At 44.9% G+C, this 26,400-nt stretch overlaps 1 protein-coding gene and 1 long non-coding RNA gene across 5 annotated transcripts in view; one reads left to right on the plus strand and one right to left on the minus strand.

The window, feature by feature from the left end:
• Positions 1–1,427: 1,427 nt before the first annotated feature.
• Positions 1,428–14,950, minus strand: LOC103160195. 3 transcript variants are annotated; one of them, XR_004771595.1, is made up of 6 exons: positions 14,846–14,944; positions 13,993–14,187; positions 13,403–13,527; positions 11,054–11,155; positions 1,856–2,126; positions 1,428–1,764 (listed from the first exon to the last, which is right to left on the minus strand). It is a non-coding gene; the product is annotated as an uncharacterized LOC103160195 (long non-coding RNA). The 3 variants fall into 3 exon arrangements; XR_003480538.2 differs by lacking the exon at positions 13,403–13,527 and having other exon boundaries at positions 1,431–1,764; positions 13,993–14,119; positions 14,846–14,950; XR_004771594.1 differs by lacking the exon at positions 13,403–13,527 and having other exon boundaries at positions 1,431–1,764.
• A 255-nt stretch (positions 14,951–15,205) lies between these two features.
• The window catches only part of Gnptab (N-acetylglucosamine-1-phosphate transferase subunits alpha and beta), a 72,260-nt gene continuing 61,065 nt past the window's right edge, over positions 15,206–26,400 (plus strand). For both annotated transcript variants that reach the window (XM_027392564.2, XM_027392565.2), the window contains exon 1: positions 15,206–15,364. In XM_027392564.2, the coding sequence (XP_027248365.1) occupies positions 15,248–15,364 (117 nt within the window). In that variant the 5' untranslated portion in view covers positions 15,206–15,247. The remainder of the gene's footprint in view (positions 15,365–26,400) is intronic.

Below are 26,400 nucleotides of genomic sequence, written 5' to 3' on the forward strand. Positions count from 1 at the left end.
ATAGGGAGGCTGAGGACAGCTGGCCACATAAGCCCCTATCTCCAAACAAAAATTTCCGTATGTTTTTTGTCTCTTAGTTTAAATTGGGAGAGCTTTCACACATCAGCAGACGGAGGGTCTGGTAAACACCTAATTCCTAAGGTTCACCAGCTTTTTTTGGTAGTGGTGGTGGGATTGTTTTTCGAGACAGGGCTTTCTATGTAGCTTTTGAAGCCTGTACTGGAACTCTCTCTGTAGACCAGGCTGGCCTTGAACTCACAGAGATCCACTTGCCTCTGCTTCCTGAGCGCTGGGATTAAAGGTGTGTGTGCTACCACTGCCAGGCATGTTCACCCTCTTGTTGTATCATTACCTATCAGAGAACACAGAGAAGGAAGCAAGGCCATTTGGTGTTTTCTTCTCAAAAGAACATGTGATGGGTAATCTTGGTTATTAACAAAGATTTTGAATCAACTAAGGGACAAAACTCTAGGCAGGTGTGTAAATACATTTCCAAAAGGGATTAACTAAAGTGAGTGGATCTGCCCCTTTGCAGGGTAGGATGAAGGCCCACATAGATCAGAACTGGTAGAAGAAAGATCTCTTACTTACCTGCCTACCTTTGCTTCTTGCTGGTGAGCATATTTATTGGGATGCTCCTGTTGCTCCTTTCTGCAATCCTTTGCTGACATCTGGCAATCTTCAAGGCCTTTAGCCCCAAATGGGGGCTGCTGACACCCACCCACTTCATGGACTGAGCAGCCATGTCACAATGCAAACAGCCATTGTTGGACCATTCATTTAACCTCCCGCCTTTTATAATACACATGCATTTTATTGGTTCTTGTAGAATATATTTGTGATTTATTAAATTTTGCCTGAGGATTCAGAAAAGCAAAGTCAGCCACAAGCCTTAGAAGCCGGGCACACACCTTTAATCCCAGCAACCAGAAGTTAGGAAGTGATGGAACACACCTTTAATTATAGGACTCAGGATTAAAAGGTAGATGGATATCTGCGAGTTCAATGCCACCCAGGAATATGTTAGAGTGAATCAATCTAAAAGAGAATTATATCTCACACCTTTAATCCCAACATTAGGGACCTGTTTTAGACAGAAGCAAGGACTCAATAGAGACATTTGTTCTCCAACCACACTGAGGAGAGGCACCAGTTTTAGACTTGGTGAAGAGCTTGTGCGGGGATCAGTCCTTTCGGCCTCAGCTAGAGGTGAGAGCTAGTGGCCAGCTGCTTTGCTTTTCTGATCTTCAGCTTGAAGTTTGAACCCAAATATCAGTCTCTGGGTCATTTATTATTTCGTGTTACAGGTTCTGTTCCTTTTGCGAACCCTGAATTAACTAATTCCACCATGAGGACTCCAACCCCATGACTGAACTAGGTCCAAAAAACTTTTCCCACTGAAGGTTGAAGTTAGGGAAGAGGGCACAAACACCAAGCACATAAAAATCACTTTATGACAACCATATTACTTTTCGTAAGTACGGGATGGAGGCAGAAAACACACCATATTAGTTACTCTGTTCATTGCTGTGACAAAATGCCGGACAGAAGCAACCTAAAGGAGGAAGGATTTATTTCAGCTCATAGTTTCAGGGAAAGGCATTAGGGCAGGGAAGGCATGCCATGGCAGTGTGGTCAGTACTTGCAGGAGGGTGAGGAGACTGCTCACGTGGTGGCTGACCAGGAAACAGTAAGCATGTGAAATCATGGGTTTGAAGGCCCAGCTCCAATGACTTATTTCCAGCAGCCAGGCCCTTCCACAACCTCGAAATAACACAAAAGCTGGGTATCAGCACTCAGTACATGGACCCATGAGGGTTTCACACATACTGTACACAGATGAACAGGTTCTCACCTAGAATAGCAAGAATCCCACTTTTCCCAAGAGAACTTGCTGGGAAGGAACTTCTCAGGCCAGGACTTCATTTCCCAGGGTTCCTTGAGACACAGTGGATCAGAACTACTTACTTCCCCATAAGAAGACCAGAAGGCATGTAAGAAAAGTGAATGTGTCTTTCCCACTTGTCTTCCTTCATTTGCTGGCTGGATGCCAATGCCTGGGTGCCTCGGAAGTCACATGGTCCCTGAAAGACTTTGGGAGGCCAAGCACCCCATCCAGCTGCCACCTTAAACCACAAAAACAAAACACTCATTTGGGTACACTGACTCTGATCATGTCTAACTAACAGGGACAGGGTTAGTATCATGTGATCTTTCTAGACTCACAGCATTAAGCAGAAGTTAATCCCACTGACCAAAAATAAGACCACTACCACAGTTTAAAGCCAAATTTGAAGCAAACTTTAACTAATTACTGACCAGTTGGATGGGCTCTGGCCAGGTTCATCTCTGGTTCCTCAGAAAAATGGCTCGGAATCAAGTTTTGTAGAGTCTTAAGTATTTCCCATCAGGTCCAATCAGGGACAAGCCTACATCCTGACATATTTCCTGCCTGTGAACTTCCTGCCCATATGTGATGAAGCACATCTGGGGCAGATGGGCCAAACAAACCTGTTTATGGGAGTGAAAACTTATGGCTTGTTATCTCCCAGAAATAACAGCCTCCAGCATTTCAGGAACTATCCATCCTTGGACAAGGGGCTTATAGAACAGAGGCATTTTTGTTTCATGGATCTCTAAGGCATAGCAATTAAAACTTAAAATGTAACTTGTGCTCTCACAGATGTAGCTCAGTTACAAAGTACTTGCCAAGCATGTTCAAGGTCCTAGATTTGATCTCTTACCTTGAGAATGAAGATTTCAAGGAACAGTAGATACAGGGCATGAAAGAACTGTGCAAATCACTGTGTTTAAAACTAAAATAGTATCGGTTGGGCTGGGCGGTGGTGGCTCACGCCTTTAATCCTAGCACTCCGGAGGCAGAGGCAGGCAGATCTCTGTGACTTCGAGACCAGCCTGGTCTACAAGAGCTAGTTCCAGGATAGCCTCCAAAGCCACAGAGAAACCCTGTCTCAAAAAAAACCAAACAAACAAACAAACAAAAAAAAACAACAAAAAAACCCAACCAAACCAAAAAAATAAAACTAAAATAGATGCTTTGTGTTTTTTGGTTCATGACCACAATCCCTGGCTATAAATCCCTCCGGAGTTGGGACATTGAAATTTTTATCATTTCTAGCCTTTGGCTGGCTATAGAATAATTATCTGATATACCTTATCTGATACTAGGTCATAAGACCCTTTTCAGGCTGGGCGTTGGTGGCCTTTAATCCCAGCACTGGGGAGGCAGAGGCAGACAGATCTCTGTGAGTTCAAGGCCAGCCTGGTCTACAGAGTGAGTGCCAGTACTGCCTCCAAAACAATACAGAGAAATCCTATCTGGGGGGTGGGGCGATGATGACAGGACCCTTTTCATTCCAGAAGGACTTTGCCCCTCCCCTAGAAGAATGAATGTTGCAGTTGCAGGGAGTCCAAGAAGAGCACTGAAATACCTGGGCCTCCCTGAGTCCCCTGCTTGCTCTGTCTATTAGCACAGGGTCACCCCCTTTAGTCCAATCCAATTTCAACATGGTTGTCTATGTTTCAATCATGTCTATGTACTGAATTCCTCCACAAAAGCCAAAGGATACAGGCGTGATGCACTGTCCAGACAACCAGCATCCAGGAGGCAGAGGCAAGAAGAGTTTGAAACCAACCTAAAATAGATCATATGACTATGTCTCAAAAAGAAAAGAAAATGAGGAGGATAGGGGGAGGAGAAGAGGGAGAAGAGGATGAAGAGGAAGGAAGGAGGGAGGAAAGAAGGAAGTAAGTGAGGGAAAGAAAACCAATCTCAGAAGGAAAGGAGGGAGGAAGAAAACGTTTACATCTATACCTTTATATATTTAAGAAAACAGTCTGGTTTTCAAGTAGTGTCACTATTCGGAGATTCCTCTGAGAGACGCTTATGTGGGTGAATTTGTCTCTGCTCTGAAGTGAATAGCTACATGGTAGCATGCACCACCTCTTCAGAAATTACCATGGCAGTGGCTTCTTTTCCTGTCTCTGTGATACAATACTTGATAAAAAAGCAACTTAAGGGGGAGTTTTTTTGACTCACGGCTGGGGATGCAGTCCATCACAGCTGGGAAGCCACGGCAGCAGGAGCTTGAGGCAACTGGCCACATTGCTTCCAGAGATGGAGCAGGCAGCTTTCTCCTTTTTATGCAATCTAGGACCCAAGCCCATAGGAGGGTGCTCCCCACATCCAGGGCAGGTCCTCCTACCTCAGCTAGCCTTAGCCTGATCTAGATAATCCTTTACAGGGTCTGTCTAGAGACTTGTCTCCAGGTGACTCTAGATCTTATCAAGTTGACAATACTGCCCATTGCAACCATGTATGTTGACTCTAGTCTCCTTTTTTCATATGTGGTGCTGGGGCTCCAACCTGGGGCCTTGGGCATGCTTTCTTTCTGTGATCAGAAGAAATTTAAAAAGTGTTCTTTCTTTCTTTCTTTTTTTCTTTCTTTCTTTCTTTCTTTCTTTATTTATTTTGGCTTTTCGAGACAGGTTTTCTCTGTGAAGCTTTGGAGCCTATCCTGGCACTCGCTCTGTAGACCAGGCTGGCCTCAAACTCACAGAGATCCTCCTGTGTCTGCCTCTTGAGTTCTGGGATTAAAGGCGTGCGCCATTAATGCCCGGCTTTAAAAAGTTCTCTTGAAGACAGGATTGGATGGAACCTTCTCCATGTATTGTGATTCCTGGGCATGGAGCCTTTCAAAACAGAATCAAGGCTGGGACCAGGCAAGGCAGTCAAAATCACTATGCCAGCAACTGATGCTCTCTGTCTGTCTGTCTCTCTCCCCTCTCCCTGCTCTCTCCCTCTTCCCCCTCTTCCCTCCCTCTCCTTCTCTCCCTGTCCTCTCTCCCTCTCTTCTCTCTGTTATATACATGCATGTTCCTGCTTGTTTACACTTGTATATTATATTTTCCATAGTCAGGTCCCTATGCTGCGAATGAGTTCTGGGCTCTGTTCCCAGATATGCAGGGTTGTCACTCTTCAGTTTAGAAAGTAAGGAAATTTCAACATGTCCTCAACATATTTTGGGGTAAACTAGAGAGTACGAAGTAAGTTTGATTTTTCTGGCATCTAAGCTATAAGTATTCACTGATTTTTATACAGTTAACTCCCAAAGATGTGGATTTGTTTCTTTTTAGAATGTTCCTCTGCTTAGCCCTGTTCTTTCTTGAGGCTGTTCTCCTATATATAGGCCCATTCATGGTCATCCATATGTGGAACCATGCTTGATGTGGATGCCTCATGACCATTTGTTGAGCCATTTGCCTAGCAACCCAGATGTTGGACCTTCGGGCCACTTCTTTGCATCCCAGGTCTATTTCTGTTTCACATTCCACAATGATGACATGTTATCCCAGCAACTAGACTCTAACATCTTTGAGAGTAGGAAACAGTGCCAATAACTGATAGAGATTAATTGATTATTAAATGTTTGTTGAGCCAGGTGGTGGTAGCACACACCTTTAATGCCAGCACTTGGGAGGCAGAGGCAGGTGGATCTCTGTGACCTCAAGGCCAGCCTGGTCTACAGAGATAGTTCCAGGACAGCTAGGGCTGTTACACAGAGAAACCCTGTCTCAAAAAACAAAAACAAAACAAAAACATCCAAAATGTTTATTGAAACAATATATGGAAGTGAATGCTTGATACTAGCTTAATTCTATTACCAAGACAATCTGACTTTATATGTTTGTACACATCAGTTGCCTATTAGTATTTCATAAGATGTACTATGGCTTTAAGCATAGAAATCAGAAGGATGTTTAACAATCATTTGTCACTCCAGTCCCAGAGTGTCCAGAGCCCTCTTCTGGCCAACAGAGGCACTGCATGCATGTGTTGCCTAGTTTATACATTCAAACAAAATACACACATAAAATAAAATGAAAATAAATCTCCAGGGCTAAAGAGAAGGCTTAGTGGCTGATTTTCCATAGGTCCTGGGTCCAATTCCAAGCACCCACTTGACAGCTCACAGCTATCTGTAATTCCAGATCCAAGAGATCTGATCTCCTGTCTGCCCTGCACAGACACCAGGCATGAATGTGGTACATGGACAAAGGTGCAGGGAAAACATCCACATATATAAATAGTAACAAAAAATTAATTCAAAGGAAACAGAGAAATGCCAGTTTCTCAAAGAGACAGAGCACCAAAGTCCTTAGTGACCATTGTAATGATAACTCAGTTGTCCAAGTCATTGTCATTTAGAGCAGTAACATCTGATACTTCCTCGCTTTCATAACAATTTCTGGCAATTGGTTTTATTAAAGTTAATGAAAAGTGTTTCTGAGAAACCTGGGGATTTCCATTATGACAATGAATACGAGAACTGTTAAGTTTTTGGTTTTTTTTTTTTTCCGCCTTCCCCTCATGCATAGTTTCTAAATTAAGTCACAAGTACAGGAACTCCTATGACATGAGTTTCTCAATTTGGCTAACCTCAAATCTTTACTGACTTCAATAGTCATGCATAGAACTTTTCTATTAGATAAAATTCATGTTCAGTTGTCATTGTCTATGGAAATCCTGAGGTATGGTACCATCATATATAGACCACACAGGCTTATCTACCTATTTGTGTCCCATAAATGCTCTCTGTGTATATCTATATCCCTTGGGAAGTCCTATGTCTCTATCTATCTCATAAGAGGAACAGACTCCACACAGAGGAAAGAAAGATCTCCACTAGTATCTTCTCTTGCTACTCTGTGAACACTGAACAACACTTGAGACAAGACTAGGGAGGTGGCTCAGGGGATAAGGTACTCACCACCAACACTGAGACCCAAGTTCGATCCCAAAGACCCACATGGAATATGGAGCAAAATGATTTCCACAAATTTTCCATGTGTGTTCAGGTACATATGCACAAGTATGTGTGTGTGTGTGAGAGAGAGAGAGAGAGAGAGACAGAGACAGAGACAGAGACAGAGAGAGAGAGAGAGAGAGAGAGAGAGAGAGACTTATAAAAAAACACCTTGAAAATGGCTGAGAAAACAACAGAAACATTAGGATGTAACTGCTTGCCTCCCATCTTTGGAAAAAAATGCAATTTGGGGGTGGGGGAGGGGCTGGAGGCCTGGCTCAGGGGATAAGATAATGCTTTGAAAAGGGCCAGAGGTCAGTGCCTGGCACTCACATCAGGAAGTTTATAACAGCCTATAACTCCAGCTCCAGGTGACTGATGCTTGCCCTTCTCTGGCCTCCATGGTTACCTGCACACGTGTGCATACACACAGCCGGGTGGTGGTGAAGCATGCCTTTAATCCCAGTAGTGGTGAGGTAGAGGCAGGTGGATCTCTGTGATTTCGAGGCCAGCCTAGTCTACTGAGTGAGTTCCAGGACAGGCTCCAAAGCCACAGAGAAACCCTGCTTGGAAAAAACAAAGAAAAAGCCAAACCAAACAAAGAGAAAACAAAACAAAAAAAACAAAAAGAAAGATATACATGCAAATAAAAATAAAAATCTAAAATGTTTAAAGCAGCTTTTGGAGGGAGGAATTTTTTACTGATGTATTTTGATTTACTTTATGATTAAGGTCTTATTGAGTAGGTAATAACCCAGAATTTAAGATGGGTTCATTTAAAAGCACATTGACTGAGGATTTGCAATTTGCCAAACACTGTCCTTTGTGACTAGGGCTACACAAAGAGAGCACTCCACTCTACACCTGAAAACAAGGTCTCCGTGTTCAAATGAACGTTATTTGTCTAGGAGAAGCCAAGTGGTCCCATGTGGCAGGAGCTCATGAGGCTGGGAGAAGTGATTGGATTTTTACCATGAAAACAATAAGAAGTTAAGTCCTAGGGTGGCATCATTATTTGATTGGTTGATTTTGTGGTGATAGCGACAGCAGCTCACAATGACTAGAGATAGCACTGTCTCACTAGAGTTAGTGTTCAGGGTTAAAGGTGACTACTTTAAAGGGATGTTGACCAGATGTGGAGGACACCTTAGTTACACGACAAGTCTGAGGCCAGCCTAGACTATATGAGATCCTGTTTAAAAACAGAAAAGAAATACTAAACATATAAGATACGATGCTACATTGCAGGTGGAGGGAAGGATTTGGTCAACTTTTTGAGTGGAATAAAATAAAGAGTCCAGGATGCAGAGCTTGTTTTGGGCATCAGAAGCTCAGACATTTTAATCATTAATGGAGCCAGAGAACGTAAGTGTGGCAGGGCTAGGAGTTCTGTTTTAGAAATGTGTAGCAGTTTGAAGTATCAACATGAAGATACGCACGGGGGGGGGGGGGGGAGAAACTGGTTGGAAATAGTGAGATCACCGTGGAGAGACATCGTTATGGAATACCGAGGAAGGGGATGGTACGCTGGAGCAGACTAACAACGCCACGGATCTTCACCAGAATTCTAGGACAGTAGAGTACAGAGAAGCCGGATGACTGGACTGAAGAGTGCCCGTGTTAGAGTAGACAGCTCTGCAGACACAGCAAAAGGGGGTCCCGGGAAGTCATAGAAACTTTGTCTCTGCTTGTCTTTTAGCTGGTTAATCTGAAACGCCCTCTACTGGCTCCTGTCTTGGATACTCTGTCCCCAACTGGAGAAGGCTTGGAATGCTAAATGCGTTGGAGTTTCTAGAAGAAAGGCCTTCCTGCTTAAAAGTAGGTCACCAGAGGAGGGCCTTTGAAGGTTATATGGCCCTTCCCTCAGCCCCTCACCCCAAGTTCCAGCATGCTTTCTGCTTCCTGGTTGGCTGCCATGTTGAAAGCTGCTGCCTCCCCTTCCTGACTACCAGGTACAGATCTGCTGTGGCAGCCCAAAATCTCTCTGAAATCCTGAGCCAAAGCACGTGGTCTCTTTCTCTCCTTTGCATTGCTTTTCTTTCTTTCTTTCTTTCTTTCTTTCTTTCTTTCTTTCTTTCTTTCTTTTTTCAGCTGTTTTGGTCAACCAATACAGCTGGCCTGAAAAGATTTCTCTGGACGGGTGGTGTGTTCTTTATTAATTCTAAAGTTCCAGAAGCTGAGGCGAGTGAGGATCACTAAGTTCAGAGCTAACCTGGACTAGTGTTTTCCTGACCCCATCCAGCGATCGGGGCGGGGCGGGGGGAGGGGCTGCCCATACTATGAGTGAAGAAAGGCTACCTAGACAAAGGGGAATCAGAACTTGTTGACCCTGTTGTTCTGTGTGCTTCTCCTCCCAGTGTGTAGAAGCAATCACGAATATGTGATGAATTATCTATAAAACCCCAAAGGGATTGATTAGGTCTAGAGAGTTTCTGGGTAGCTGAACTTCTGAATCCTAACAGCTGGTACACCTGAAGAAGGCGTAAGGCATTATGCTGACCTGCCCTTGTCACCTGGCTGAATGCACTCAGGCAGTACCCTGGTCAGCCCAGGCTTCCATGAGTACTAGTCTGCAAGAAGCTGCAAAGGACCCCTTTAAAACAGACCCCCGCCCACTTACACTTTCTTCCCTGTGGTTCCCCTGGGACAGATGGTACTTTTCCTGTCTTCCGCTTCTCTTCTGTCCTCTCTCTGTCTTCTTGTCTCTTTTCTCTTTACTTTCCCCTTTCCCTCCCCTTTCTAATAAAACTCACTTAACTCCTGTCTGCCGCACGTTTGTCCCTCACCTGCCATGGCATCCACCAAGGTCCCCCTGGCGCTTTGTCATAACTGAGGATATGAGGGCTGCAGATCCCTTTTCCCTTGCATCTTTTCATTTTCATCCTCCTTTTCCTTTTGGTGGTGGGAGTATCAAACTCAGGGCCTGCACACGATTGCCAAACACTATCCCTGGACCCTGATTTTGTGAGTTACGGTCTCACCATCAAGTCAGGCTAGTCTCAAATTTGTGAAGCCCTGTCTCTGCCTCCTTATTTCACCTTACCAGTTACAGTCAATCAATCAGCAAGGGGAGGCGAGGCTGGGACCCGGAGGACTGCTGCGTTTTGGCTTGCTTCTGTGGCATGCTCAGCTTGTTCAGGACCATGCTCAGGTGTGACCTTGCCCACAGTGTTCGAGGCCCTCCCACATCAGTGAAATTGCCCTGCAGACATGCTCACAAGCCAGCGGGGGAAGCATTGTCTCAATGGAGGTCCCTCTTCCCAGACGACTCTAGTCTATGTCTAGTAGACAAAATCTAATAGGCACACTCAGGCAATTTGTTGCCTTTGTAGTGCTCACTATAATGAAGCAGCAATGAAGGTTATTCTTTGAATTCTGTGAGGTGCTCAAGCATATTAATTGAACCTGGGGAGAGAGGGGTTGCTTGGGCTGTGTGAACTCCTGTTTGTACCTTGTCCATAAGCACTGAGAAACCTGGGGTTTTGACTGGCATCTAATTAGAGGGTCCAGTGTTAGGCACTCAACGTTGGGATCTGCCACTATCTTGGTATCAGAATTTAACTGGAGTGGAAGATACCCAGATGTTGTTCACTGTTGCAGAATTTAGCCTTGTGGGTGGGGCAAAATCTCCACAGGATTTTTTTAAAAATATAATTTATTTAACTTTTATTTTATGTGCATTGGCATCAGATCCCCTGGAACTGGAGTTATAGACAGTTGTGAGCTGCCATGTGGGTGCTGGGAATTGAACCTGGGTCCATCAGGAAGAGCAAGCAGTGCTCTTAATCACTGAGCTATTTCTCCATCCCCCCAGGGGATTTGAGGTCACAAGTTTTCTATGTTTATTACAGTGTGACAGTAGAGGGAAAATGGGATGATTGTTTGTTTAGACAAGTTCTAATTGTGTAGGCCATAATGGCCTTCCGAGTTGTGCCAGTTATCAATTGTTGACTTTCTGCTCCAAATTTGTGTTTTTGGTGTGTTAATGTCCATCGTCTTTGCCGTGGGTGTGGTATTAATCTTGGCCAGTAGAGGGCAGTAAAGGAATGTTGCAGGAACAAGGCTGTCGCTTCCTTGTGATTCTAGTGTGTGGCTTTTGCTTATTTCTCCAGTTGCAAGGTGAGTCGGTGTGCAAGTAGGCGAGAAAAGCACTGGTGACATGTCCCAGTCGTATGCCTAGAAAGCAGTCTCCTCGGGACCTTGCCATATTGAAATGGTTTACTGACCTTCCTGCCATCCTTCCCCTTGTGGTGACACAGGGTGCCTCAGGTCTGACAACTAAAGCAGCACTCCGACTCTTCTTGAGAAGCTATACTCCATGCCAACATCTGTGAGATACAATAACATCAGTGCTTAGAGGGAAATCTATACTTTTGGGGTTTGCAAGAAACAATGCAAGAGGCCCTAGGTTCAGTCCTCTCAGCGCTACAAAACAAAATTGCTAGAGAAAAAAAGTGAACTAAGTATGGAGTTTGACAAACACCAGAACAAATGGAGAAAAAGAAGGATGGAACTTACAAAGATAAAAGCACAAACCATTAAACTAGAAAACCAGAAGAAAAAGTGGGGTTGGTAGCTTGTGTCTGTAATCCCAGTTGGAAGGGAGACATGGGAAGATCAAGAGTTCAAGGTTTAGAGGAGCAGTGGTGGCACACACCTTTAATCCCCGTACTGGGGAGGCAGAAACAGGTGGATCTCTGTGAGTTAGAAGCCAACCTGGTCAACAGAGAGTTCCAGGACAGGTAGGGTTTATACGGACAAACACTGTCTCAAAAAAAAAAAAAAAAAAAAAGTATGAGGTTTGTCTGGCTGCATTGGGAGTTAGTTAGAATTCATTTGAGACAATGTTTCAATATCCTCTGCCTCCCACCCCTGCGCCCAAAACAATAACTCCTAAACCAATTAACAAAACAAAACCAAAAAATAAAAAAACCTCAGGGGAAATAGGATAAATTAAAGAGTACACAAAATGAAACAACCTAAAAAACCCATAGGAAACAGGGTTCTGTTTTAATTTTCTTTTGTTTACCTTTGGATTCATAACCTTCTTGCTTCAATGTCCCAAGTACTTTGCAGGTGTGCACCGTGGTGTTCACAGCAACTGAGATCTTTGAATGAGTGTAGTTTCTCATACAAAAAATAACCCCAGGAGGTTCAAACAATTCTCCAAGTGAATTTAAGGTGAAAACATAGTTTATTCCCTCTAACAGTCCAATTCCTTTTTTAGTAAACTGTTAATCCAATTAATCAAAACCATAATTATGACAACCCTCTCACTTTTCTTTTTAGTACAAAGAAAGCCCATGCAAAATGCAATTTCTTTACACAAAACATATATGGTCCAGAGCACTTTGGAAATTGATTTTTCCACTTAAGTGTGGGGGAAGGAGACACTCAAAGGTGATTTTTTTGAGGTTCTAATTCCTGAAGGAAAATTCCTATTTTCTCCTGAATTTTGAATGCATTGAGAAAGCAAGTCTATAGAATATAGACCTACTTTAGTTCTGACAACTTTAATTACAGGATATTGTCTTACATCTTCAGATATGTAGGCAGCCTACTGCATCTCTGAGTCTTCGCAGGTATCAGCCTAGGCCCATGGACATGTATTCTTATGCCTGATCAAGTCGCTTAGATATCTATAGCAGATCAGTATATAGGGCATTCAGATAAATGTGCAAATATACAAGTAGGGTAAGTATGTCCCCCAAATTGCATGGGATATACTTATACTAACTATATGCATTGATTTTCTTCTAAGATTTTTAATTTTTATGTGTATAGATATTTTTGCTTGCATGTATGTTTAGTACCATGTAAGAGGCCTTTGACTTCCCTGAAACTGGAGTTAACAGATGTTTGTAAGCCACCATGGGGGTGCTGGGACTCAACCCTGGTCCTCTGGAAGAGCAGCCAGTGCTCTTAACAGCAGAGCCTTCTCCTCAGCCCTTGTACTGTTTTTCTGAAATTCAGAATTAACTTGGTATTCTGTGTCTGGCAATTCTACCGTCATTGCTCTTGCCTTACTGCCTCAGAACTTCCCCAAGATATCTTGGATTTTGTTAACATTCTCAATGCCTTTAAGAGAAAGTTTTTAAACTGATCAATTAATCTTGAGACAGGGTCTCACTGTGTAGCCCTGTCTGGCTTTGAACTTGCTATGTAGATCCATCTGGCTTCAAATTCACAGAGATCTGGCCGCTTCCACTTTCTCAGTGTTGTGATTTAAGGTGTACACCACGCCCAGTTAAAGTCTTTTATTTCTGATATGATCTTCAAGGCCCTGCCAAACTCTCCACTTTGCTGTGCCTCGGATTGTCTTGTCTTCAAGTTTCAACATGGCCAGTCCTGCCTGGATGCACCTCCCTTCCCATCTTCTCTAATCCTTAGGCCTTTTCTCCATATCATTTGAAGGTAAGGTTATAATGATTTCACTACCCCCAAGATAAATGATAAATGGGTGTTTATTGGGGAACACTTACACAGAAAAATACAAAGAACCCCAGGAGCACTTCTCTTCTCTTCCTACCTGGTCGGCTGACCAAAGAAAAAGACCCATGCAAGCGAAACCTCACCTTATGCTTCCCTTCTTAGGCTTCCCTCTTTCTGCTTCTGTACTCCTGAAGTCACACCCAAAGGGATGTGGCCACTGTTACAGGCAAGGCTGCTACAATCATGTGTTAAAGTCAGCTTTCTGTTACTGTAACAAATGCCAGAGACAGTCAATTTAAAAACCATTAAGGTTTATTTTAACTCACAGTTTTGGAGGCTTCATCCCTTTACCTGTTGCCCCCTTACTTTTGGATCTGGAAATCTCCTGATGCTAATACATGTATAAATTAGCCACACCTTTGTTGGTTGCCCTCTTGTACATGCCCTGCTTGTATCATAACATTGATTTTATACCTGGTGATTTATGCATTTATCTTCCCTGGCAAGAGTGACTAACTCTAGTTGTTCTCCATACCTGAAGGATGCTTTGCATTATACCAGGTATGTAACGAGCCTTTCTTTGTCCCACCTATCAGCTCTCAAATAACCACACAGAGACTTATTAATTATGAATGCTCAGCCTTCACTTAGGCTTGTTTCTAACTAGCTATTATAGCTCAAATTAACCTATTTCTACTAATCTGTGTGCTGCCACCTGGCTCATGGCTTTTACCTCTCCTCCTGCATGTCCTGCTTCCTCTTAGTCTTCTCGGTGTCTCCCAAACCTAGATTCATCTCTTCTTTTCTCCGTGCCCAGAAGTCGCACCTAACCTCTTCTTGTCAAGTTATCGGCCATTCAGCTGTTTATGAAACCAATCAGAAGGTGCCTTGGCAAATACACATCTTCACAGCATACAAAAGGATTATTCTACAACACAGGCATCAAGCAATTAAGCACTAACTAAATATATATGCACACACACACACACACACACACACACACACACACACACACACCCGATCTAATAATCTTGTGACTATACAACTTTTCAATTGTATGTGAACCGGCCCTGAAATGGCTCAGCAGGGTCAGGTGCTTGCTTCAAAGTCTGACTACCTGGGTTCAGTTCCTTGAACTCATAATGTAAAAGGACAGAAACGACTGATGATCACCTCACGCACATACAGAAGTGTCCAAGAATACAGAAACATACACACACATAGCTAAATATAGTAAAAGAAAAAAAAAGTGTTCTTAGCAGACCACCTATCAAAAGCTAAGGCATTAGATAGTATCTAAACCCGTTAGAGTTTTCCCTTCCTTTGCCATAACCAGCCTAACCTGTGGCCTCAAAAACGCATTTGGCAAATGCCTTGATTAGTGATTTCCATTTTTTTAGAACTAATCAAACCTCGTGCTAGAACATTCAAAGTAGATTGTCATTTTGGGGCAAGCTGAATATGTGTTCTCTAACCACTGTCCCTCACATTTGTCTCCAGAATAAACTTTAGACAGGAGCTGTGCTTTTAGCGGCATTGTGAGGATGCTCGTGAGGATACTTAAGGGGGACAGTCTAGTTGGTTACCTGTTGCACTGGGTGGGTCCCGCAGGCCTGGTCCCTCGGGGCCCAGAGGGCAGAGCCCGCAGCGCACGCGCAGATGGGAGGGCGCGCGCCTGCCCTTGCCCCTCCGCCCGCCAGGTGGCGCTGGCGACCCGCCGCCGCCTCTCGGAGGCCAACGCGGGCGGCGCCGGCTGCCTTGCGGGCCGCGGGTCCGCCTCCGCCGCGCCGAGGGCGTGGGCTCCGGGCTCCCGGAAGCGGCGGCCGCGGCGTGGAGCCCAGCGGGCTGTCGGTCGCCGGAGCGACCATGCGCGGCGGCCGGGGACTGTGAGCCAGGCGCGGCCGTGAGTGGCGGCTCGCTGAGGCGGTGGCGCGGCGGTGCGCGGCGGGCGTGGGCTCCTCCCGGCGTGGGGTGGCGGGGCCGGGGTGATGCTGCTCAAGCTCCTGCAGAGACAGACCTATACCTGCCTGTCCCACAGGTATGGGCTCTACGTCTGCTTCGTGGGCGTCGTTGTCACCATCGTCTCGGCTTTCCAGTTCGGAGAGGTGAGTAGCGGAGCCCGAGCCCTGCAGCCGCGTGCATAGCCCTCCCTGGCCGAGCCCCGCGCTGCCGGCGCCCGGCGTCTCCCGCCCGCCTTCCATCCTCCCTGCAGCCCGGGGACCAGTACGCAGCCCACCCGTCCCGGGCGCCCGCAGCGCGCATCCTCTCCCCGGCTCGGCTTCGCTCGGCTCGGCTGCGGCAGCTGCGCTGGACGTCCGGGCCTCCCGTACTCCAGTGCGCGGGTCCCCTTCCTTCCCCGGGCTGTCCCCAAGAGCCCTCCAGTCATTTGACTTTTGCTCTCTGGCCTTGCGCCGGTGAAACTCCCTTCGAGGACATGCAGTTGGTATTTTTTTCTGTAGTGATCCTCCATTCCTTGGCCCTCCTTCAGAGCCAATTCTCCGGTGCCACCCTCCTAATCTTTCACCTCTGACAAAACACCTTATCTTCTTAATCCGGTTTCTTCTGGATTTCAGACTTTTATCTAAGAGGCATGTGCAGTTTTGCACGTGAATTTGCAAGGTGAAGGGGATTTTTTTCTTACCCCCTTTTCACTCTTGCTGTGCAGTGTTGAACAGCTGTATGTTAGCGGGTGGTGGCCTCACTGGTAAGAATACTCTCCTGGATGGGAGGCACCAAGTGCTTATCTCAGATGAGCTGTGAGTAGGGTCCTTGTCAGGTGACCAGGACTGCCTGCCGACCTTGGACTCCAGCCCGGGACCTCTTGAGAGCCAGCACAGACCCTTGCGTCATGGGGTATGCTAATACTTTTTAGAGCAAGGCACTGTCTTTTCTTTGGCAGAGACCTCCGCTGAATTCATGTGCTGTAAAACAGTTTGGTTACATTGTGAACTATTCAAAGGGCACAGGCAACCGGTTTGGGAAGTGGGAAGCACCAGGTGAAAGGGATTTTGTGTTCCTTTGGAGCCATACGTTGGACGTTTTTGGACCGAAATTACTCGTTGTTTTAGATTTCATAGTTACTTGATTCTGGGCAGTCTAATGCAGCACTATCTTAAGTGTGCAAAGGCGATGGATGGGCACGCGGGTGTGAGTCAACAAAACACTACTTCTGAAAACAGGAAGAAAAATTGTGCTTTCAAATGGCTTGAAATTTGTCTCCCAATTTTATTTGTTATATTTTAGAAGAGGTTTAAAGGATTTTAAAATGAACACGATGATTTTATTATAAAATGCCACAATACACATGTATTGTAGAGGAGGTGGTATTTGCTTAAAGGAAGTAACTCCAGTCCAAGCTCAGTGCCAGGTACTACTACTGTATGCAGACTAAGCATGTGTTTAGTGACTGGATGAATTATATGGCATGTGTCTAGGTATGTTTTTAGTGGTTCCAGGAACTAGAAAAAAAAATAGTCTTAAAGTCGAAATGAGAACATCCCAAGCTTGTAAGAGTGGGATATTTTCTTTCTTTTGGTTTGTTTGTTTGTGTGGTTTTTTTTTGTTTTTGTTGTTGTTGTTGTTGGGGTTTTTTTTTGTTTGTTTGTTTTTCGAGACAGGGTTTCTCTGTGTAGCTTTGGAGCCTGTCCTGGCACTCGCTCTGGAGACCAGGCTGGCCTCGAACTCACAGAGATCCGCCTGCTCCTGCCTCCCAAGTGCTGGGATTAAAGGCGTGCACCACCAACGCCCAGCGGGATATTTTCTTAATATTGCACTACCTCCTAGTCTGTCTTTGTTTCATGTGATTGTGTATAGTTGGTGTGTCTTACTACTTTTGGATGACTTTGTTTTTAAAATAGTCTCAACTAAATTGCCCCGGCTAGGCAGGAGTTTGCAGTCTTCTTGCTACAGTCCTCCCAAATGCTGAGGCTGGGTTGTTTTTAACCTGGTTAATTTTAACTGAGCAGTTTATTAACCACAGTGTAAAATACATTCATTACAGCCTTGAAGTCCCCACAAATTTTTGTTTCATTTTGTTTTGAGATAGAGTCTCACCATGTAGCCCATGGCTGGCTTGGAACTCCCTATGTAGACCCGGCTGGCCTTGTACTTACTGGCAGAGATCCACCTGCCTCTGTGTCCTAAGTGCTGGTATTGAAGGTGTATACCACAATGTCTGGCTTGTGGGCACATATCTTAAAGTTTAGATTAAATTAGAGAAATGAGAGTAAAGAGTGTCAGAAGGGAGCATAAGAGCATGCCCCAGTCTGTAGTGTGCTTACACAGAACCGTGGAGAAGAGGAGCTGGAGGGCGAGGTAGATGGAATCTGGATTTGACTGTTGGTTCCAATTAATAACCATGATAATAATGAACATATACCTTGCTAGGGATTCTCCTTACTGACTTACATACTAATTTAGTCTTCATAGTATCATCTAATACGGACTATTATTTTACCCACCTTACAGGTTATGCAACTGAAGTATTTGCATAGGTTAACGCAGCTAATTCTTGGCAGACATTTGCATCCAACTTAGACAGTTGGCTTTGATGCCATCATCATCATAACACTTCTTTTTAGTCTCTCTTTAAAGATTTTATTTATGTTGTGAGCATGCATGTGGGTACACATGTGTACTTTGTGTGTGTGTGCTTCTCTCTGCCTTGTGGTTCCTAGGGGTCAAACTCAGCTTGTCAGGTTTGGCAGCCAGCACCTTTATCCCCTAAGCACTTTCATTACCTCTGCCTCCTCTCCTACTGCTGGGGACCGAACCTATGACCTGCTTCATCCTTAAGCTCTCAATGATTTCTCAAGCAGCCCACACTTAATCTGATCTAGGAAAAGAAATCCAACACCTCTCAGCTTCCTCTTTAAAATAAAGGCAAGGGTATCTTCTTATCAGGGTTGCTAGTGGGGATTAAGTATGTGAAGCACTTCATTCTAATGATAGCACATAACATTGTTGAATGATCTTGGCTAATGCCACTTTCAGTGTTCTTATCAGTTATTTTGTCTCTGTCTTTACTTTGAAATATTTTCTTGAAACAGTATTTTGGTTATATATGTGGCACCAACTTGTTAAATAGTTATAATGCATATAAGGGTTGAAAAAAATCATTGTTAAATTTCGAGTTCATTATTTTCCCCCTCTTAGTGCTAGAGGTAATGTGGGCATTTTTTTTTAATTCTCTCTCTCTCTCTCTCTCTCTCTCTCTCTCTCTCTCTCTCTCTCTCTCTGTGTGTGTGTGTGTGTGTGTGTGTGTGTGTGTGTATGTGTGTGTGTGTGTATGTGTGAAGTTCCCCTGGACCTGAGTGACAGGTAATGTGAGCAGCTCAGGATAGGTGGTGGGGTTCAAACTCCAGTCTGCTGGAAGACTGCTGAGCCAGCTCTCCAGCCTCTGCTAGAGTGCCCCCACCATGTGTGTTTGAGACAAGGTCACATGTACCCCAGGCTAGCCTCCAGCTCCATATATACCTGAGGATGACCTTGAACTTCTTTCTGAGTCTCCTGCTTTGACCTGCCTAGTGCTGGGATTATAGTTGTGTAACACTGTGCCCAGTACCAGATCTAACCCAGGGCCTCTAGGGCCTTATGCAGGTTAGGCAAGCACTGTACTAATTGAGCTATCTCCCCAGCCCTGGGTCGTTGCATTTTAATAAGCCTTTTGAGCACTGGTCCAAATTTTGAGGAAAAATATAATCAAGGGAGAGATCTATTAAGTAACTTGTTTTCCCCTAAAAGTGGGGCCAAGTATTTTCTGGAGAACCCTTGGGAATTCTTGGGAATTCCCTTGGGATAAATGGAAACATAGCTGGACCCAAAGGTGCTGCTCTAGAGGGTGAGCTGAGCCCTCATAGTGGATACCCTGGTCTGAATGAAATGACATGATGTCTCTCGGAGGTACATGAAGAGGCTTTTATTGTAGTTGTGAGGGAGAGTGCATCCAGAGGCGTTGGCAAGAGTCCAGAGCAGGGGGATAAAGGAGTAGACTAAACATGGCCAGTAGATTGGACTGCCTGTGAGAGGAGGCTGAAGTGAGGAGCAGGAGACAGATGGGAAAGGAGGGGAGGTCGAAGAGGAGAGGTGAGGTAGAGAGCAGAGAGAGAGAGAGCTAATGAATGCTGACCGGCAGGGTTAAAGGAATGAGAAGCTGAGAAGGGAAGCCCTTTTGCTGGAGAAGTTTAGGGTGGGGCAGGGAGAGAAGAGCTGAGGGGAGCCAGGATGCCAGCATGGACTCTGAAACAGGTGCTTGTGGTGTGAGAGAACCTGGGGTCAGCATACACTTTAGTATGCTAATAACCACCACAGTTAGCCTTTTGTCCCAAGTCTCCTTAGGAAGGCAGGTCACATCAGTGGGTGAGTGTAGCAAGGACCAGCTTGTTTGTTGTAAGTCACGTTGGTCTGAGTTCCTTATAAGTCAGAGCACTAGACTGTGTCCTTAAGAGTCCTTTAAGCAATCTAGATCAACTGTGCCCTCAATTCGGAAATGTTTGGTTCTGCTTTGTAGGGTACAACCTGACTGTAACGTTAGCACTCAGGAGACGACAGGAGGCCTGAGCATTAGAGGTTAGCCTGGACTGCACAGTGAGACTTTGACTCCAAGGAAAAAGAAAACTTCTGGCTTTAGCATTAGTGTTCTGTCTTGTTATAGGTGCTATTATGTGTCTTACGCCCTGCTCTTGAGGTAAGAATGTATTTCAGGCCCATCATCATTGACAAACAAATCTACACACCCTTTCCTGAAACTTCCACGACTACTGCATTATCTCACCATCAAATACCTGCACTCTCTATAGTGAAGTTCAGAATATTTATACTCTACTAGGAAAATACTGACTATAAATAGTCTCCTATCAGTTAGGTCAGGTTTTACCACCAAATGAGTTCAAGGCAGGTCAAGTATGCTGCCAAGCAAGGGACAAAAGCAAAACTGGTGTTTGCTGCTTTTTGGATTTTAGGATTGTGAATAAAGGTATGTGGGTGTTTGTATGTGTGCCTTGTCTTACTTGGGAATATATCAGTTTCTTCAGTCAACTAAGCACGGAAACAAAACCAACTCCAACTCACATAGGAAAGTCGGTAGGGTTGGTTAAAGCCTGCTCCTACTGTTCGAGGATTTCCTCCCTTGCCCCCTGTTCTTCCACTTGTCTGTCTGTGGTCATGGTTTTGGATTTATGAAGCATTCCTTTTCCACAATAAAGAGGATTGAAAACCAGGTCCAGCTCAAGTTACCTTTGAGACTAGTTTTCTTAACTTGTCCAATTTCAGCAAAGAAGTGTGTTACATGTTTGTTTTTGATTGGTTTCCTGCTTAAATTGTTAGGGTTTTAGTGTGATCTTGGTCAGAGGCAATAAAAGGGAGGGAAAGAGACCTGTCTGAGGGCGCAGTCCCTGGCCTGTACAAACTAATTCTCAGCCATGTCCAAATCGATTAACTCCTAGCTGATCCTGTAGGTGGGGGCTACCCCTCACAGCTTTATGATTTATTTTTGGCAGCAGAGGTTTTTATTAAAAGTAATTGTTTAACGCTGGGCATTGATGGCGCATGCCTTTAATCCCAGCACTCAGGAGGCAGAGGCAGGCAAATCTCTGTGAATTCCAGGTCAGCCTGGTCTCCAGAGCGAGTGCTAGGATAGGCTCCAAAGCTACACAGAGAAATCCTGTCTCGAAAAACCAAAAAAAAAAGTAATTGTTTTACTAGAATGGTGGTGTACGCCTTTAATACCAGCACTGGGGAGACAGAGGCAAGTGGATCTTTTGAGTTTGAGGCTGGCCTGGTGTATATTATAAGTTGATGGCCAGCCAGTGCTATGGAATGAGACCCTGTCTTACAAAATAAAAGCAACTAAAAGAACTGCTAGCCAATGCATTCAAGGCCCCTGGCTCCCATTTTAATGTTCAAGAATGTACATTTATTGGGACGTTCACACAGGAAAACTGAACTGACAGTGTGGCTCAGGGGATAGTGTTTGCTGTTCAAGCCCAACAACCTGAGAACTCATGTAAAGGGTGAAGGAAAGAACCAATTCCTCAAAGTTATCTTCTGACTTGCACACACACATACACATACACACCGGCACACAAGCACACTCACATACACATGAAGCACTAAAAAAATAAAAGAAGTGTTAACTATAATATTAATGGAATTTGTGCTATAGAGAAAATGTTATGGATTGCATAGCACTTTTCTTTAAAAAGTCTTTCTTTGGGGACGCTACTGTCAGAGCCTAGTGAATTGGCAAAGCAGAGACTATGTCTCAGTCACTACTCAACTCTTGGTAAATTGAAAGTGTTTATTAACCAGAAGGTGCCAAGTAAATTCTGGAGCATGGACGGTTGTACAGATGGTTGTACAGATGGATGGATGGATGGATGGATGGATGGATGGATGGATGGATAAAGGGTGATTTTTAACTAGCATCCTTTTAACTTCATTTTCAGTGAAGGTAAGTCATCTACTCTGATCAATGTGTCCTTACTTTGTATTTCCAAACATGATTAATGTGACTGTAACTTGTCTGTTTTCATGTTCTGAAATTAATTTTTGTTCTAGGAAGTTTTTCTAGAAACATGAGGCCTGCTGTTAGGAAGTGCACAGTATTACATAGAAGGTACAACTCAGGTTGGGGAGATGAGGCCACTGCACATTTAAGAACCGCATAATAGTGTAAGGGAAAAGGGAATTCAGTATGTGCATAACGGCTTAGTTTACGGGAAGACAAACCACTGGGTGAGACATTTTAGAGGAACCTTGGAGATGGTTGCAGGAGGCACAAGCTTTAGGGTGTCCTCATCAAGGAGTAGGCCTGAGGGCAGAGGAAAGGAAAGACTGCTTAGGACAGTAAAACTGGAGTAGCTGAGCGAGGCTTGGTAATGCAGATAAAGTGTGATCCCTTTGCATTTTCATTCCCTGGTCACTGGAAATAGCTGCTGGTTGTCTGTCATCAGTAGTACTGGGTTGCAAGTGACAGATTCCAACTCAGACCTGTTTTTTTTGTTTTGTTTTGTTTTGTTTTTTAAGGAGCTTATTAGCTGGTATAACTGGACAGGCTAAACCTCTGGCAGGTTGGGTCAGGGTGATTGAATGATGTCAGGATCCCTCCTTGTCCTGTTCTTCAGCTCTCTCAGGCAGCCTACCCCAAGTGGATGTGGTCTCCAGCTTCTCTACTGCTCCTGCTAGTCACTGCAGAGCCTTTCTCAGTGGGGCTGGCCACACTCTGAGCAGCCAGCATTGTCCTGGGGATGAATGCCCTTGTCATACCCATGTCAGCCACCTGAATCACCTGCAGAGCCTTGGGGCTGGGCAGGCCTGGGAGTCACAGCTGGACCACATGATCAGAGAAGGCTATCCCAGAGAACAGATACCAGTTACCACGTTGTTATCAAAGATTGGCCAGAGCAACAGATGTCCAAGATACCAGCTTCAGTTCAAACCCATTTCCTTTCCTTAGCCTTCACATTATCCTGAGATAACTGTTTGCCCTTTATTGTGTAGATGTAGTCGTGGTCTGTTTCTGTGGAAAGTATCTGTGAAATTTGTATTCTTGTTTGGGTTTATTATCCTTGGGCTTTGCTAAATACAGCCCAAGGGTATCCCATAAATCTTCCAGCAGTGATTCAGAATATAACATACACAGCAACTTCACATTTGCATTTGGTCTATTCTTTTGTTTTTGTGTTTGTTTGTTTGTTTGTTTTTTTGAGACAGGGTTTCTCTGTGTAGCTTTGGAGCCTCTCCTGGCACTCACTTTGTAGATCAGGCTGGCCTTGAACTCTCAGAGAACTGCCTGCCTCTGCCTCCTAAGTGTTGGGATTAAAGGCATTTACCATCCCCCCTCATGTCTATTTTTTTTTTTTTTTGGTTTTTTTGAGACAGGGTTTCTCTGTGTAGCTTTGGAGCCTATCCTGGCACTGCTCTGGAGACCAGGCTGGCCTCGAACTCACAGAGATCCGCCTGCCTCTGCCTCCCGAGTGCTGGGATTAAAGGCATGTACCACCAACGCCTGGCCAGGTCTATTTTTATTAATGAATTTTAGTATGTTGTAAAAGCAAAATTTCCTGACCAGACAATAGATGTCTGTAGATTGCTCTGTCTGCAGTAGCTCCATGCCCACCCTTTCTTTCACTGCTCACTGCTCCTTAGTCTTAAATGCTAGAATTGACAAGTACCTAGCACCAACCTCGAACTCCCCTCCTGTGGCAGACATACACATTTATCATAAGGTTCTTCCCACCCCAAGCCCAGATGCAGCCAGAAAAAAAGAATGTAGTAGCTTGGGGTTCCACCAGTGCCCCAGAACTCTCCCAGAAATGTAGGAAGAATTTGTCTGAGACCTAAATTCTTTCCTGCATTGTTACCAGTTGCATCATACAACCATGCCTGGAAGAACACTCAGCATTTGTATTATGTAGGGGTGAAGTTTCTTTATGAAAGAAGAAACAAAGGGTAGGCCATTAACTGTGCTTGTCCTGATGAATATAGTAGGCTGTAGTTGGACCCAAGATCTGTATTGGTAACAAAAACGTCTCTGTTGGTCTAGGCATGGTGGCGTACACCTTTAATTCCAGCAATGTGGATCTAGAATAGGCAGATCCTTGTGTTCGAGGCCAGTCTGGTTTCAAGTTTCTGTGGGCACTTCAGATTGCAAACTCTAATATCACCTCAGAATTAGGGTGGCCAGTCTCAGGGAGTAACAGATCCCAGAGCCTAAGTTGAGGCTTTGTGCCTCCCCTGGCTAGGTCTGCAACAAACAGCAAAACCGAAATTTAGGAAAGAGATGAGTTTATGGGCTCCCTCTTTCCTAACCCAGTGATCGAGCATACAGAAGACAACAAGGAAACAAGGGCAGGAAGTCCTTCCTATGTAAGTGTGAAGACCTCAGGTTTGTCAAGTGTCACATACCTAAAGGGCATCCTTCAGAGGCTACTCCTACCACCATGCTAGGAGTGGTCACTTGGTCATCCCTGGTGAGACCCTTTCATTTAAATGGGTTGGTAACTCCTTCCATGGCCTCTGGAGCTTTTTATCTTAGCCTCTGACTGGGGGTGGGAGTCTGGATCTAATATAAGGGTCTGTCTTATGTTTGACCCACTTCTGCTACGTGGCACACCCATCTTTGGGTCCAGCGAGGGAGTATCAACTTCCATTTCCTTCTGAGAATAGATAGCTGACAGTTCTTTATATTTCTTAGATGTGAGGCAGGGGTGGCATTTATGATTTGAACAATGGTGAGCCGTGTTGATGATCCACTGACTCTTCCCTGGGTAGGGGAGATTGGAAGAGTTTCTATCCTAGCCCCTGGAAGAGGTGGAACAGCAGTTACAGAAGGCCAGTTGCTTCCTCTGGGCTCTGCCCCCTTCATGCCACGATGGGGATGAATTTCCCTCCACTCTGTAGGGAACTTGGTGTTTGGGTCCATTACTCACTTGACACTGGAATGTGTTTTCTTGTATTTGGCACTTGAGAAGAAAATGTACACAGCAGCTTCTCAGTGCAACTGGCTAGCTCAGGGGATAAAACTTAACCTCCCATTCTGTACTCAGCAACCTGAGGTCAGAGGTGGCATTTCTGTAACTTTAAAACTGTTCCCACAGAATGCCTGGCTCATCCATTTTGTTAGGAAATACTTAATCAGGCCCCAGGGGATACAGCAGTCAGGAAGACATACATGGCTGCTGCTGACAAGGAGCTTGTACATCAAGACATTAAATACTACTTCATTACAATTGTGAGCAGTGCTGCAGAGATGTAGAGGGTGTGGTGGGAGAGACCAGTGGTGGCCTATGTCAAGGTGGCTTCTTGATGCTATGGAAGCTCAACAGGAGGGCCAGAAGTACTCAGGGAGAGAGGGAGGAGGCCAGGGCTGTTTCCAGCATTCACCTTCAGCTGGTGGGGACATTTAGATTGTCGTGGCTGGGCATGGAATGAAATAGTGCTGTGGGCTTTAATGTGTAGAAGCCAAGGAATGCTTTGAATGTATAGGACAAATCCCCAACAGCAAAGAATTATCCAGGTCCAATGGCAGTGGTGCCAGTATTGAGAAACTACCATTTCTCAGCCAAAGAAGCAGAGCAAAGGCCTTGGCATTAGGGGACAATCAAAAGTGAGTAAAGGTGTCTGTCACCAAGTCTGGTGACCTGAGTTTGAGTCCCAGGCCCAGTGTGGTGAGAGGAGAGAACAGATTCCTAGATTCCTACAAGTTGTCCTCTGCCCTCTACATCCATGCTGGGATATACATGCCCCTGCCATACACAAAATAAAGAAAGAAAGTCCCTGTGGCAAGGAAAATGCTCTGATACAGGGGTGATCAGTGAACAGAAATAAGTTTTGATGCTCACAGAATTCCTTCATCAGATGCTCAGGGAACACCTGCTCTCAGGGACTGGGAGCACCAAGTGACTATTTTACTTACTTTTGATGATGAAGTTAGTGGAGTGGCTGGCAAACACATGATGAGCAGATGACTGGGCCTGCTAAGCGTTTCAATTCTACCCTTTCCTCTATGCTCTCCCACCAGCCTAATCCAAGAATCCTGCAGAATGCCCTACCCACAACCACTCACTCTCTTATTCAGGATTTCTCAGTTCTGTTCACTGATTGTACTGGCTGGTTTTAGGTCAATTTGACACAAGCTAAGAATCATCTGAGAGGAGGGAACCTCAATTTAGAATACACCTCCATAAGATCTGGCCATAAGGCATTTTCTTAATTAGTGATTGATGCAGAGGGCTCAGCCCATTGTGGGTGGTGCCATCCTCAGACTGGTGGTCCTGGGTTCTGTAAGAAAGCAGGCTGAACAAGCCATGGGGAGCAAGCCAGTAAGCAGCACCCTCCATGGCCTCTGCATCAGCTCCTGCCTCAGTTCCTGTCTTGCCTTCCTTCAATGAATAACAAGGCCACATAAGCCCTTTCCTCTCTGCTTACTTTGGTCATAGTTTCCATCACAGTAATAGAAACCCCCTAACCAAGACACTGATTGTGACCAAGCCTGTGAGGACAGGTGGGTTAAATGGGATGTCAGATGTTTACAAGACACCTTGCAAAGTACTCCATGGAAAGCATCCAATAAACACTAATTAAGTGCCATATGTCCCCTTTGGGGAGCTCTTCTAGCTGTGATGTTCATGTAGGCAGACGT

This window comes from Cricetulus griseus (assembly GCF_003668045.3).
Source record: "Cricetulus griseus strain 17A/GY chromosome 1 unlocalized genomic scaffold, alternate assembly CriGri-PICRH-1.0 chr1_0, whole genome shotgun sequence".
In the NCBI taxonomy this organism is placed as follows: Eukaryota; Metazoa; Chordata; class Mammalia; order Rodentia; family Cricetidae; genus Cricetulus; species Cricetulus griseus.